This window comes from Dromaius novaehollandiae, chromosome 1, assembly GCF_036370855.1.
Source record: "Dromaius novaehollandiae isolate bDroNov1 chromosome 1, bDroNov1.hap1, whole genome shotgun sequence".
NCBI classification, from domain to species: Eukaryota; Metazoa; Chordata; class Aves; order Casuariiformes; family Dromaiidae; genus Dromaius; species Dromaius novaehollandiae.
In genome coordinates this window covers 88,005,747-88,021,183 of record NC_088098.1, presented here as the reverse complement: position 1 = coordinate 88,021,183, position 15,437 = coordinate 88,005,747, and the positions used below count along the sequence as shown (strand labels likewise).

Here is a 15,437-nt window from a genome sequence, read left to right as displayed (position 1 = left end):
TCTGCATAGTCACCTTCTCTTTCCTGGTTCAGTTATTTACTTACATTGCTGAAAAACTCTCTCTACTTTTGAAAGTTTCTTTTCCAGGCTGACATGTCACATTATATCCGCAAACATGTAAGGAAGAGTTTTCTTTGCCAGTCTGTCTCTTTTCTTATTCTTCACTTATTTTTAGTAACATGGTGGATCTGGCTGTTCATCCAGGTAGTTACAGAGGGATTTTTGTTTCTTTATTTGGGACGCAAGTTCCAAAACTGCTGTGCATCTCTCACAGAAGTTCTGGGCTTCTCTCACTTTCAGGTCCTCGACCTCTATAGTCTAAGTTAATGAGTTCTCCTAAATCTTTGATGTTTTTTCCTTTCAAAAAACCCTTCATGTATAGACTTGCTTTTGCTTAGGTTCCTGCTTAATTTATATGTAAGCAAACTATGATCACACAGTCCAAATTTATTTTTGATGACCAGCTGCTCTATGACTTAATTGCTATTTAAAACTAAGTAATCTTTCATTGGTTCAATGACTGTTTTGTAAAGGAATTTGTCATCTGTTATACTGAAAAACATAGTTCTACGCCCAATTATGATTATCACAGTTTAGTCTTCAGTTCATAAATGTGCAGTTAGTTTCTCATGGCAGCATACTTCCTTTTGGGATTTATCTCTTTTAATATTAGAGCTCTCTCTATATATACAGTGATGAACTTGAGTCATTCACAGCCGACTCTGACCTCTGCCAGAGAAAAGTCTCTTCTAACTTTCTTCCTGAGTTTTATGTAAACAACCTGTTACATCATTAATCTGATGCTAACTCACTGTCTTTAGCTTCATTTCTATCAGTCTGAACTGAAGAATATTTTAGTACCAAGCATGACTGTTATTTCACCATGTTTCTGCCATTTGCATGATAGCTAGTTTATACCCCATAGTAGCTGTTCCTAGTTCTTTCCTACAACTATCTGAAGGATTGTAGATACAACAAAGATAGTGGAGCCAAACTCTTCTCAGTAGTGCCAGACAATGAAAAAGGGGCAATGGCAACAAGCTGCAGGTTGGAAGGGCCAGGTTGGACTTTAGGAAAAATAATTTTATCAGCAGGGTAGTGCAGCCCTGGAACAGGTATACCCAGAAAGGTGGTAGAGTCTCCATCCCCGGAGAGTTTCAGACTTGGCTGTACAAAATCATGGTGACCTGATCTAGCAGGATGTTGGCGTGGAGACCTCCAGAGCTCCCTTCCCACCACCACTTCTCTGATTCCACAGTATTGCCTGTAGCATACAGACATCTCTGTTAGTACTCCCTGACCTCATTCACTTCCCTTAGCTGAACCAGATAGCCCTTCCGTTGTTGGTGTTGGCTGCCTGATGCTTCTCCATCAGTACCTTCTCTCTGCTTGTTGTCTAGGCTTCTGCCCTCTTTATCTACTGCCAGGTACTTTTTTTACTGGCTTTCAGCTCCCTGTGTACAAAACCAGACACACCTATAACACAACTCTCTTCCAGCAGTCGCAGCAGCAGCATTGAATGGATCTCTTGAGCAGGATACTTACACAGTAAAATTGTGTTTACAAGCTAGGTTAGTTTGTTGCAAAAACTTTTTGCCAGGGTTGTTTCCTTTGCCAGGCTGATCCAGCAGGCAAAGGACTGCAGCTCCAGAGAACAGTAGGGAGTCTCAGCTTTACCAAACATCTGGAAGGATTTGATTACAGAGAATAGTCAAGAGCTGTTTACTGCTCTGAAAGACAAATTCTATCATTACTACTGTGTTTGAACCTCTCTGAAAGCAGTAAGCCATGGTTTATTTCACAGCCACAGCACTGGCTGCAGACTTCCCCCAACTTCTGTGCGTAAAAAGCTAATGGCCAAATCTGCTCCCATAGGCTCAAAGTGCAGTTCTGGTCCCACGGGAGCAGCTAGAAAAGCAAATTAGGGAACAGAGCCTTGCCTTAGCAGGGAGAGCTGCTGCCTTTGCCCTGCACACAGCAGCTGTGGAGATACCTGCACTCTGCCTCAATGGCTGTCGGGAATCTGCCAGAGCAGCCCCAGCTCATTGGGCAACGGCACATGATGGGCTCTTTCCTCAGCCTCTCTTAGCTGTACCCGAGGAGGCGGTCTGCTCCCAGAGCCAGACAGGGAGAGCACAAAAAACCCCACGGATCATAAAACAGAAGCTATTTTGATTCCTAAAGCACATATACGACATAGAAGAGGCAGGAGGGGGTGTCATTTCCAGCAGAGTGTCACAGTAACTTGACTTGCGACATAGGAAAAAATGACAAGTGTACTTTCTCTGAGCTTTGGTGTGGGCTCTCCTCCCTATTGTCTGTCTTGTCTGCTTATGTCTGTCTATCTGCAGCAAGCCAGGGCAGGGGAGGTGTGCGGCCTCAAAGAGCAGAAATGCCGAGACATGGAGGGCCAGGTGAGAAGGGAGGAGTGTGAAGGTTGAACCCCTCAGGCAGAAGGGGGATGACGAGGACTCTTTACCCCCACGGGAAGATGGGTGAGCTTCTCAGAGCAGCCGGCCGACAAGTGTGACAAATTCAGGGATCCTAAACATAATTTCAGTGGAGCCTTGAGGAGCAGGAAGAATTAATGCTCCTCATGACTCTTTTCCAAGTAGGACTAAAGTGGCAAGTGAGGATGGGATTGGGATGCAAGGAGTAAATCTGCATCATGGCTTGCTTGGATGTGTACATGATTATAGCAGCCCATGGCAAGGGTAAGCTCCGTCACCGCCAGGGCTAGTAAGACTGTGAAGAGAGCAACAGACCGGCAGAGGAAGAAAAGCAGCCATTTTCTCTCAGCGTATCTCAAAGAGGTAGAAAAAGGCAGTATTTGAAATACCATCAGAGCTCATCCATTTCCTCTTTTATGCCTGTGCAGCAGCTTGATTTCTTTCCGTGATATTTTTTCCCCACTAAGAGCAGGCTTGCCTGATTTCTGGCACCTAGGCTTTCGATGCCCTATCATAGTGCCTCAGAGCAAACCACCTTTCAAGCGTTTCCTTTCAGTTAGAGAAGGATCAAAAAAAAAAAACAATCAAACAAACCAACTTCAATCCCAAAGTCTCTTGGGAAGCGTACGTTTTCTAAAAGGCACATGCACAGAGAAGTGACTGGCTTCACAAGGGGCTTGATGAGCACAGAAGGGAAGAGGCAGCACATAGCACGGCACCAGGAAGAAGCCGACGCAACATAGACGCTTAAAGAGGGACTCAGTGAAAAAAAACATCTGCAGGTCTGGGGATGCCCTTCAATCCCGGTCTATAGCACTCCACTTTTCTGCTTTCTCAAGACTTCACGATTAAGCCCTCAGACTCAGATGTTTGGTAAAGAAAGAGTTAATGAGTTTAAATTTTTTTTTCTGCTGCTGTGTTGCCAGAGTGAAAGTGAAATCAAAAGCAGGAGCCTGTCAGCAGTCTGGGACAAGGTTTGATTCCTGTAAGGTCTTCTGGGTTCGGGGGCCATTTGGAGACCCTGTTTCCCAAGGACAGCATGATTCAAGAGCTCCTTTTCTTCTGTGGTCTGCTGGGTCTGCATGCAGGTGAGTTAAGGGAGTGTGGCAGGGGGACCTTCTGGGCAGCCAGAGCAGGCTCCGACAGCAGTGGTAGAGGGCCGATCCCATACTTACACCCCCCTAACACCACCACTTAAATTGAGGTCTCCAAGTAAAAACTCCTGAACAGCTGTTTCCAAAGATTAATACTGTTGTCAGAAGTACAATACTAGAGAAACAGAGGGGCTGCTTTGGCCAGGGTCGAAAGATGAACTCTGAAGTATCAGCCAGCCCATGGCCTTGTGTTTATTTATCCTTGCTCTCCATCCTAGAGAAAGGGTAGTATTCATATCTTCTTTCTTATGAGGATGCAGCGGGATTCGTGCATGTGTGCACATGCAGGCCTTGAAACTGGTTCGTTTCCCCTCCCTAAAGGGTCAACAAACGATCGCACAGCCACACCTCCATTTCGAACAGTGGATATAGTCCTGGAATGCTCCTACCTGGGGGAAGCTCCGAAGGGCTTGCTAGGTGCTTTTGGTGGCTCGTTCTCCAAGGACCTTGCTACCCTTGTGCTGAGGGACGTCAGCGTCAGAGATGATGGGAGCTTGGGTGAGGCGACTCATTACAAAGTGCCGTGGAAAAGTGCTGGCTCCTCTTCTCGCATTATTTTTGAAGCCTCAGGTGAGTTGGAGAGCTGAGGTAAGAGAGTCACCTCCTGGGTTTTGATCATTTACAAGCACCGGGGTTCTATCTTCAAGCTTTTTCTTTAACTGAGTTCAGAAAATTAATTTTTGAGTGGCAGCTAAAGTTTACACACAATTTCTTGAATTCAGCAATTGGGATTTTACGGAAGTAATTCTTGGAAGATGTTAGGAAGCTGCGTTGAGGTATCTGTCTCCTGCTGAGGCTATTCTGGATTGCTTATCTCTTGGGAAGTAGTTCATCAGAGACATCTCAGGAATTATGCCCCTATACAGTATTATTGCACCCTTAAAGAGCATTCCCATCCTTGTCTGAAGAAAGAGAGGATGTTTTTCACTAGCAGAAGCATAGCGGTAAGTGCACCTTGCTTGGTGCATAGCTTTGCAGACACCATCAGTCAAGCAAAGTCTGAGCCTGTACTTCAACATGGTCTTGTCTGTTATCTACGTTTTCATATGCGACCATGCGCTTACGCACAAGCTTGGCTAGAGCTCTGAGACATGTTCAGTGAGGGAGCAGAAGGTCCAGCAGAGTGCATTAACATGAGTCTGAGCTCTTCTTCATACAGTGTGGATGGACTGGGCATGGATGAGTTCAAGCACACTGCAGCAAGTCTGCTGTCAGGCACCACAAATGCGGCTTGTCCTTTTCACACTGAGTTAGTTTCCAGCAATATGGATAGAAAACATGTAGGTCACCTGGCTGCTTATGGCTACACTTCTGTTTTGACCAACAGCATAGATATAGTCTATTTCTCCATCCAGCTGCTCCTCCCTTCTTGCCGCCCTTTCTTTCCTTAACTAGGATGCTTCAGTATCTCCTTTGCTTCTGGACTCACACCTAACAAGAATAAACATTGCTAGTCTTTGGTGGGTATTTCATATGCACAGCTTACTCTGTTGAGCTAGCTAAAAGGAATCTGTTCTGTTTACTCTCATTTCCTAGCAGCGTCCTTTGCCCAGAGTGAATGCTGTACAATCTGGTAGGATAAAATATGATGAACAAACAGAGGGTCACAAGACAAACATGACAAACCTGCAAGGCTCTGACTGACCCTTGCAGCACATGGTGCCTCTCCAAAGTATATCTCATCAACTTACATTTGCTTTCCCCATTCAGAGTCAGATGGTTAAATCTCTCCCTCTGTCTTCACAGCCCCATCGGTATCCATCCCACATGCAGAGGCCCTGCTGCATGCCGACTGTAGTGGGGAGAAGGTGAACTGTGAGATCTCCCCATACAACTTCCAGCAGCATGGCAAGGGGCCCTGCCCTGCCTCCTGGTTCATGGGGACTCTGCGCCTATCCAGAGGGATCAGTATTGCCCTGGTGCTCAGAGGCCCCCACTGCAGTGGCGAGCAGGCGGACAAGTCAGATGCAATACTGCACCCAAAGCTGAGGATTCCTGTGAGCGAGAAGGGGACAGTGCTGACCACAGGTGACCAAATACCCGTGATGGACATGAGGGGAAGAGAGCCTGCCTCCCCAAGAGCCCCATTCCCTATCCTCTCACCAGGACCTTAGGGCTGCTGGGAAGAGTCACATAGGGAAGGAAGGGCTCCATTGTGCAGGTTCCTCTGTAAAGGCCCTTCCTCAGGGACAGTCTTGCCTTTCCTCATCCCTTCTCTCAGTGGTTCACGTGCTCTGGCCATCCACTGAGCATGGCAAGCACTTTGTCCTTCAAGACAATGCTGTGTACTTGGTGTCCACCTGTTTCTCTGCCCTGCTAACCCCACTCGGATAGCTTCTTCTCCCTCTTCAGGCCATATGGCCTTGGGGCACCATGCAGCATGCCTCCTCTGAGTAGAAAGTTCACTGCGAGCAGTTCTTGCCAGAGGGTGCTCTCTTTAAAACTGTATTTGTTTAACAGTCTGTTTGCCTATATCTTTCTGTTTCTAGTTGAATTGCAGTCATCGTCATGCAACACTTCCCTGCGCACCCATCTTGGCGGCTTGGTCACCCTTGACTGCCACTTTGCCTTGGCTCCCAGCTCCCTGCTCTCCTCCCTGGAGTGGAGGAGGCAGCACCGAGGCAGCGGGCGAAGGCTGTTTCGGTACCAGGCAGGGAGCACAGGCCCAAGAGTGGAGCCAAAAGTCCATGTGGATTTGCCACAGTTGCTGGGGAATGGAGATGCATCACTTAAACTGCAAGAAGTGAACGTGGAAGACGAGGGCACGTACATGTGTTTGGTGTCAACCCCACAGCACCAGATCCAGCATGTCATCCAGCTGCAGGTGGCTGGTGAGGAAGGCAACCTGGGGGCAGAAGGAGTCCAGGTCCCCAGGGGCTGACATTACACTACACCCTTATCCCACTGCCCCCAATGTTCATTGGGGTCAGCTCATCTTCCCTCCCTTGTAGACAGAGACTTTTGTACCCTGCTGATAGTTCCTAAGTAAGTTATTTTCCTGTTTATCTCCTGCCAGAGCCCCCAAGAGTTCGTGTGATTCCAGAACAGGTGTCATTCAAGAGAGATGTCACTACTACTCTGACCTGTGACATTGCTGGCTATTACCCCCTGGATGTCTCCGTGAGCTGGACCCAGAAGACTGCTGAGGATGAAGCAGAAATCACTCTCTCAAGTATACGTTTCTCCAGCCACCAGCAAAGCCAAGATGGCACCTACAGCATCACCTCCTACCTGAGCATCAGCTCAGCCACAGTGCAGGCACCAGCCACCTACAGCTGCCATGTGTCACATGTGGCCCTGGAGGAGCCCATCTCTGTTAGTGCCTATCTGAAGGCACCAGGTAAGCCCTGACTTCCTGCTACCTCACCTACCCACAGCAGGGATAAAAACCTCTGGACCTCCTCAAGGACTCAGGCACCCAGCTGAACTTGATATTCAACTGGAGGCTGAGTCTGCTTGGGAACTGTAGTCCCAGCAGCATAAAAAAACTGCTTTTCTCCATGAGGCCTGATATGCTGTTGGATCCTCACTCTCTTTCCTAATGGGAGATTGCTCTTACGTCTCCTCCTGACCCCACAGGGACAAGCAATCAAGTTAACTGCAGTTTAACAAGTTACAACACATCAGTCTAGCCAGTATAACTGGCCCTGTGTCTGGGTGGCCTTGGCTCACATTTCCCATCCCATTTGTATACCTGACAAGAGCACATGCATGGTCAGTTCCTGGGGGAGCTTGTTTAACTATGACAATTCGCTTGCTGTCCAGCTGCTTAAGCAAACATAACATCAGCGATGCTCCTTTTCCTCAACAGAAAAAACAGGATCGGAAGGACTGGTGGGAGGCTTCATTGCTACTGTCATTTTCAGCATTGTCCTCTTCATTGTGCTCAGGAGGAAAAGGACAGGTAGGAATCTGTAACATGGAGCCACTTCTCTAGTATGAGAGAGGGAACAAGGGGCGTCTTCCTCTCCTGTGCCCTGATCAGGAGAGACCAAGGTCAGAATATCTCAGGATGCCCTGGAGGGAAATATGGAGAGTGCATAGGGTGGAAACCCTCTCACAAGAGACTCTCATTCCTCACAAGATGCTGTGAGCTGAATTATCAGCTCAGCACTGTTGACAGCAGGGGGGTCTGGCTCCCTTTTTCCTCCCCTCCCCTCATCCCCATCAGTGTGCTCCCCTTGCTTACCTTTGCTGGCTCGAACACTTGGCAGATGTCACGAGCCACTCCAACTCACCAAAAATGGCAGAAATTAAAGCCATCAAAAAACTGGTTATTTCTTGGGTGTTTCAGTGGGTTAAACAGGCTCAGGGAACAGGCCAGTCACTGCCAGGACTGGCATGGGAGCAGATGATGGGGAGGAGAAGGAGAAAAGGGTGTGGAGGGTGAACCCCTGCCTCTGCCTCCTGACAGCTACACAGCAGTAAGCAGGCTTAGCTAAGGACTGGGGCGTCTCAGAGCGCTAGTTTGTCCTCTGATTTTATTCCCCTTGTGCAAGAAGCAGCTGGAAAGGCAATAATCAGCATATCGTCCCATAACTAGTAGTTCTTATCTCCTTAGAGTGCCTTTTTGCAGGGCTGGAATGCTTTCCCCCATTCATTTCTGGTGAAATGCAGGGTGATGTTTTGTACCACTACCTAAATTTTACTCTTTTTTTTCCCCCCCTTTTCAGTTAAACCAAAGTCTGAGCAACTTCTAGGGGCTTCAGAGTAAAAGAAGCCCTTGCCTACACTGCTTTGTCTCCCTTATCCTGATACATCCTGCTCAGGAGAGCCAGCTCTGCCCAAATAGTAACAGAGCTATTGGTCAGTATGGGCAGGGCTCCCCTTCATAGAGGAGCTGAGTGACCTGGGAGATGTGGAGTCATGGAAAAACATGTCTTCATCGTGGGAGGGCAACACTGATAGCCTCAACTCATTGCTGGGATGCCACATTAGATGCAACATGCATAGATTTCTAGAAATGCCTCTACTGCAGTTTCAGGGAAAAGTAAATTGTATATAGTTGAAGTGTTTGTGACTATACATGAGTACCTGCATATTTTGTAAATAAGCATTCAAAATATATATATGCACATGTTGCATATTGCTATATGTCTGTAGCTGTATATAGATTTGATTAAGGCCTGATAATGCCTGAATAATGAAGACATTCTTGTATGTATGTATACATCTTAACTGACTGTAGGGATGGGTAAATATGTATGCAGAACTGATACTTCAAAATGGTAAATCCTCAAAGTGAGGAAATTACAGGTTAAACTGATTGCAAGTAAAACAATCAAAAATATGATGAAATGCTGTCACAGAAAGTTATAACAAAATTTTGTAACAGAAATTTCACTAATACAAATTTACAAGAAGATTTGTGGTTCTGCAGTTCTGAAATAGGCAGAACTGTAACCCTCTTCTGCCTAACAGGGAATTTGAAGGTAGCACTTAGAAATCTTGTATGTAACCAACAGAAAAGAAGAAAAGTAGAAGGAAGGTATAGATGGAAAGGAGCTATATGGCACACAATATAAATGAGAAGTAATGAAGCATACAGACTGATAAGGAGTGTTCAAAATATCTGGAAAAACTGGATTGCTGCTAGCACTAAAGGCACTTGAAAGGAGTTTTTCAAAATATGTTGGGAACCAAGATATTCTAGCAATGGCCTAGACCCTTACCAGACGGGTATAGGTAAAACTGTTGATAGAGAAGATTTCTGATTTTTTGATACAGAGAAAATATTTGTTTGTATACAGAAAGAAGTAGAATTAAGTATTCAGATTACGTGAGGGTGGTGAACAGTTTTCTAGTCTATTTATAAACTAAGGAGGGTTTCTAACTATCTATTAAGCTTAGGTATTTTCAGATCAGTAGGCCAAGATAACTAGCACTTCAGCATCATAGAAGTTTTGGCTGAGGAGGTGTCGGATCCATTAGAATCAGATATTTGAAAACCCTGGAATGTGAGAGGAATCCCAAGATACTGGAAGAGTGTTAAAGTTGTGTCAGTGTTCATGAAGAATAAGCAAGATGACAGAGATGACTTAGAAGGTTCCATAATAATAATCATAGGCAACAGATTGTGAAACTAATGCAAGGCAGCTAACAAAGACTTCAAAAATGAAAATGAAATTAATAATTTAGTATTTGGTTTTATTTTTTTAAAAGATGTGAGAAAGATACCTAACTCATTCCTTTACAGAATAATACATTTGGTTGATAAAAGTACTGGTTGCAGATAAGCATGACATTCTGAAGGAAAAAATAGCAATGTATATAAACATCATGATTTGTGTCATATGGATTAATTACTGGCTAACTGTCCAAAAAGGAAACATCAGTCACTGCTGAAAGTGTATGCTTCTTTGACAGGGAGCCCAGTGCTATTTAATGTTTGCATCAGGAAATATAACTATAAAAATTATTGTTGACATAATTTGCAAACGGCAAGAAGATCAGTAGCTAAATCTGACAGACTCATTCAGATCAGCATGGGTCAAATGTTTAGCTGAGCATATTCAAACAAAGTAAGAACGCTCAGTAACGTCTGTGGAATCTCCTAGGGTGTGAGACCTAGCATGCTAGTTCAAAACCATTGCTCCATAAATCACTATTAGTCGCGTGACCTGAAAGAATATGTAACAGTGACTACTGGCAGAGTGTAACTGCTGGCAGAAGCAGTTTTTGCTTGTATCATTTCCTCTTCATTTTTGATGCCCTACCAATCTATAAATATTTTTAGTTTTGAGTGGTTGTTTTCTGTCTGTGCATTTCCCATGCAACTTTGTGGAGGCAAGCCTGTTGCAAGGCTCTGTGGCTGGTGAACAGGCAGGCTGAAAGCTGTGAAGAAAGGGAAATCATAGGACCCTCACCCAAGAGAAATGCAGTCTAAGACCTGGGACACAGGAAAGGGAGCTCACAAAGGGACTGAGCATTGACAGGCAGATTAAACTCCAGCTCTTGAAGTGAATACTTGTCCCCTTGCTCCCAGAGCTTGCTCCCCTGGAGCAGGAATCAATGAAGCCACTCATGGACTAGCTGAATGGACATGTTGAAAACTTGAAGGTGGTCCAGAGCTAAATGACAGGACCAATTAGGAAGCTAGGAAAACGCCTTAGGGGGAAAGAGTTAGAGACCTTACTCTGACTTTACTAACCTAGTATCTCTTTGTTACGCCAGAGAAAATACAGAATACTAATGACATCATAACCTGTAAAGAAAAGCATAGAAAGAATCAACAGCTGTAGGTTAAATTTAGGCATGTTTAAAATAGAGTAAGTTGTAATATATTCAATAGCAAGGATGATTGTTCTAGCTACCTCTCAATGAAAATGGTAGATCAGCTCTCAAGGTCTTCAAATAAGGTCCAGACCACATCTCCCTACACAGAGGAAAGCTGACCTTTATGAAGCTTCCACCTCAATACCACATGCTCAGGCTGAGAAGCTTCAAATTCCACCAGTCCAGTCATCGTTGGCCTCTAGTGGACTTATAACGGAGGGCCTAATGTATGAGAATCATTCAAAGCTAAAATCTGTCTCTCATAGTCCCCCAGGCAATGATGGAAAGTAAGTCATTTAAGTCTAGTGTGTAACAGGAAAGTTTTCCACACTGACCATAGAAATAATACAAAACATTCCCCTATCTCCCCCATCTTTGTCAATGAACTGCCAGGAATCACTGCAATCTGCATTCTACAGGTGGGGTGGGGTGGCCAGCATTTATGCTCTCCTACCATACATTACTTCCAGATCAGAAATTTGAAGCAGCAAGCTCCATCTCAAGAGCTTATCATTACAGCCTGCTGTTGGATCCGCTCAGTGAGTAGCAGGTGGTTCACACGCATACACAGTGAAATGACTCCCACACAGATATGGCTGCATCATCTTGAAAGCCTGCAGACGTCAAGGATTTCTTTTCAATAGCTGGAGAGCTCTTTTCTTAGAGAAAGTCATCTTGCAGCTATATATTGGCTGCTTCTCCTCTCAAGAATCGGACTGCAGGAACACTGCCTCTGGGCTTTTCTCTGTGAAGAGGGCAAAATGCTAATCAAGGACAGGGATTCACTAGCACTGTGTGGCTGCATTTCTTAGTAACTGCCAGTCTTTTGCCAGTCTTTTGATAAGCTCAATTCCTCTGGCCTACTCTATCTAGAGTTCAATGACAGGAGCAATGTTAAGCTATACCAGCTTATGAATCTCTTGTAATATTCTGTTCTCTTCCTGCTCAAAAATAAATAAATAAATAAATAAATAAAAGGATTGTGCTTTCTTCTTTATCTGGAGAGAAACTGGGGCTTTTTCCCAAAGTCTTCGGCTTTTTTTACAACCACTTCCTAACTTGTGTCTCCAACAAAACTCTTCTGCAGCTCTCCCACTCCACTCCTCCATGCCACAGCATGGCGTGTCATGTTAGGTCAGTCCAGCTCCTACCCACTGCCAGACATACTTCTACATCTGCTGAAAATGCAGCTTCTCCCAGCACACAGAACAGTGGGTTCACATACATCTCCTTCAATGAGTGATGAGCAGACACTGAAAAATGGCAGAGGACCCCTCCAGATGAAAGATTAACTGAGAAGCTCAAAAAGCTCATCTGGGGTGGGGAGGGCTAATTTCCAGCTGGCCTCTGGGGCCAGCAGTAGTTGCTAGCAGTTCCTGGTGAGGTCCATGGTAGCCCAGGCAGTGTGTGGCAGAGCTGTGGTCAGAGGCGACATCAAACAGGGGTGAAGGTCCACAGGGCAAGACATACCCAAACAGACCAGAAGTGCATCACCCCAGCTGCTCTTGCTCTCCAGCAGCAGACAGCAGAGGAATCATGACCAGCCCTACCCATGTCCCCAGGGAGATGCAGTGGCTGCAACATCAGGAGCTCCTTCTCTCAGACTCTGTCCCTAAAACCCCTGAATCAGGAGAAGGGAAAAGAGAGGGTCACCACCAGCACCTACACTTCTGCTGCTGACACACTCATTCCTCTGTGACTGCTGCTGTCACCTTCATCAGCAGCTCTGCCAAAATGCTTGGACCACAAACCTCTCCATGTCTTACAGCAAGAGCCAACAACTCTGCAGGTCACAGCTGGCTCCAGTGGTACCAGGCAACATTCATCCAGGTATGCACCCCCCTCCTTCAGGACATGGATCACAGCATGCACTTCCCTTATACTGGCAGATGACAGCATGGATTTCATGGCCCACTGGGGACATAAGCATTGAGGAGTGGTGTGCTGGCTGCAGGCCCTCTTCCATATCCTACAGAACCTCTTGGGCTCTGGCTGTACTTACCCCTCACCTTTACTATATGAAGCCCTAACAAGTCCTGGGACCTCCCCCTCCATCTGTCCCTGGCCAAATTGGCCACCTGCAGCTCCAGGAGCAGGAGAAGGCCTGACTGTGGGGGAGTGGATTCTGGTGATTGTGTAGCCTACTTCTATTCCCTTGTGGTGTCATGTCTCTGTGCAGAGAGTCGCTGGCAGCATCCGCCACCTAGCACCTCAGATGCCTTCAGGAAGCCATGGGTACTGTTGCAGCTGCTATGTTCTGTTACCCCTCCTGGTTTCCTGTTTTTATATTTTTAACCATTTAGCCCTCATCCTCTCCCCTTTTTCACTCATTGGCCACCATAATCATCTGACTTCTCCCTGATTTCTCTTCTTCTAGCCTCCTTCTCTCAGGGATGGCTCAAGATGAAGAGTAAGAACAGGGCAAACATATCACACTTTTCATTAATATTCTCCCAGTCTTCAAACATTTCCAGGTCAGGGACTCCCTGACTGAATGTGGTTTCTGTGGTTTAGTCACCCTCAGTAGATTTCCTTTCTGTGAAGTTGTCCATTCTCCCTTTGAATCCATGTAAACCCATTAAAAATTGGCATGACATTCACTACCTTCTCCTGCTCAGGTACCAAGGTGGCTTTAAGCATGGTTTACACACTACTGAGAGTAATTCAGCTATTTCATTCTTGAGTTCCTTTAAAAGCCTTGGACAGAAGCCATTGCTCCTAGCAACTTGTTACTGTTCATTCTGTCAGTGTGCTGAAAAGACTTTCCCACAGTCACTTCAATTTCAGACATGTTCATTGATGAACCCCACCCTGCACAAGAATGGGTTCTGCCACGATGATCTCTGGCTTCTGCCACACTTAACACAGAGGCAAGGATTTCTGCAATCGCCTTATCTTCACTATGTACTCCCTTTATAGCCTGATCATCAGTTTGCCCTACAGACTATCTAGCAGGTTCCTGATATGTTTCAAGAAAGATTTATTGTTACTTTTGATTATTTTTGCTAGCTGTTCCTTGAAGTCTTTTCTGACCTGACATATTATCTGCCTACATGTAACTTCCCAACATTTACATTCTTCTCCACTTTTTCTATTTGTAGACAATGTTAGCTTTTTTTGAAAGATGCTTTTAGTGACTTAGCCTGCCCCGCTGAACAATGTTTTCTGTATCCCACATGAAAGGTGTTCATCCCATTCTTCTTAAGCGTGCCCACTTAGTAAGGATGGCAGCAGGTGATAAGGAGCGAATTCAGACAATGCGGGTGAAAATACAAAAGAGGCGGCACTTTTGGACAGACAGAAGAAAACAGTTGTGATAGATGTTGGTACAGGTCATCGATGCTGGGCAACAGGTCAAGATGATAAAGACTAGTAAAGCAGAATGGGAGGAAGAGAAGAAGTGGCTGAAAAAGAACAAGAAGCAGAAGGCAGGATGTTAACAGCGCTGAAGACACCAGTTGGGAAAACACTATTATGACACTCGGTGACGGGATGACATAAGAGAGGGAGTGACAAGTAAGGGGGAAATAGCAACACTGGTCCAGCAGAAATGGTTGGTGTGGCGATGCAGAATTACAACAAGAGGCGGCAGAAGGGGATAGGGATGAGAGTGAAGAGTAGTGGCACAGGACTGTATGGGACAACAACATCGACAGGTGGTAGGTCAAGGCAATGACTGTCAGTGAAGCAGAGCAGCACTGGACAATGCTGAAGGACAGCTGAAGAGGCTGTTGAGGAGAGGTCCAGATAGGATGGGACAACAATAATAAGGAGCGAGAAAGGAAGGGAAAATGACTGCTTGGGAAGGAAAGGCAAGATGTCCTTGCTTTAAGAGTTTGTGGACTAGCTTCAGTCTGTTTGCCTCCTATTCTCCAAACTGTCTGGCATGACTCATCTCCTAGGAGTTATACAACTTGTCAGCACATCTTGCAGTGCCACTAGACAAGGCAGGCCTTCCCACCACAACAAGGTGCAGTTCATGGGGAAGGATGGAACAATTTTCTTTGTTTTCTTTTGAATTCATTTGTTATTGTTCTTTTCCATTCAGCTCCCTCTCCTTCCCCTATTTTCAACACTACTTTTTACTGTTTTCTTTTCCCTTTCTCAAACATTTCTGAAGTCATGTGTTTGCTTGGTATTGATTTCTTCATGTATTGCTCTTTTTCTCATCTTGTTTTGTACTTTTACACATATTCACATTGTTCTCACAGACCTCCCTCCCATGCAACACCATCAACATCCTGTTAAGTCCCTTAGCATGAAAGATCAATCACCTCAACTGATAAATATGCAGAGCATCACATCAGGAGGTGTGCTGCAAATATTTGGGGGTTCTTTACTGATAGCAGATTTGTAAGGCAAAAAAAAAATGTGACTCCTAGGAAGTGGACCATTTTTCAAGCTACAAGGGAAGACAAACCCTCTCTTTTTCTCAAAGAAATACATCAAAAATTCCCCCCCCTCCTCATGAGTCTTACTTAAAGGAAATTCCTTCCTGATACCAAATTTGTCAAGGAGTGTAAACTTCTTGATAAGAGAAACACATCTGCTTAACAGA

General features: G+C 45.4%; 1 protein-coding gene across 3 annotated transcripts; it reads left to right on the top strand.

Annotated features, from left to right (window-relative positions):
- The first annotated feature begins 3,170 nt into the window (after window positions 1-3,170).
- On the top strand, window positions 3,171-11,856 carry TAPBPL (TAP binding protein like). 3 transcript variants are annotated; one of them, XM_064505429.1, is made up of 7 exons: window positions 3,174-3,538; window positions 3,926-4,174; window positions 5,351-5,632; window positions 6,094-6,435; window positions 6,621-6,944; window positions 7,416-7,508; window positions 11,350-11,856. In XM_064505429.1, exons 1-7 carry the CDS (start codon window positions 3,490-3,492, stop codon window positions 11,424-11,426), a joined length of 1,416 nt encoding a protein of 471 aa, XP_064361499.1. In that variant the 5' UTR covers window positions 3,174-3,489; the 3' UTR covers window positions 11,427-11,856. The 3 variants fall into 3 exon arrangements, with proteins under 3 accessions (XP_064361500.1, XP_064361499.1, XP_025960680.1); XM_026104895.2 differs by having other exon boundaries at window positions 8,278-11,856; XM_064505430.1 differs by lacking the exon at window positions 5,351-5,632 and having other exon boundaries at window positions 3,171-3,538.
- The last annotated feature ends 3,581 nt before the right edge of the window (window positions 11,857-15,437 follow it).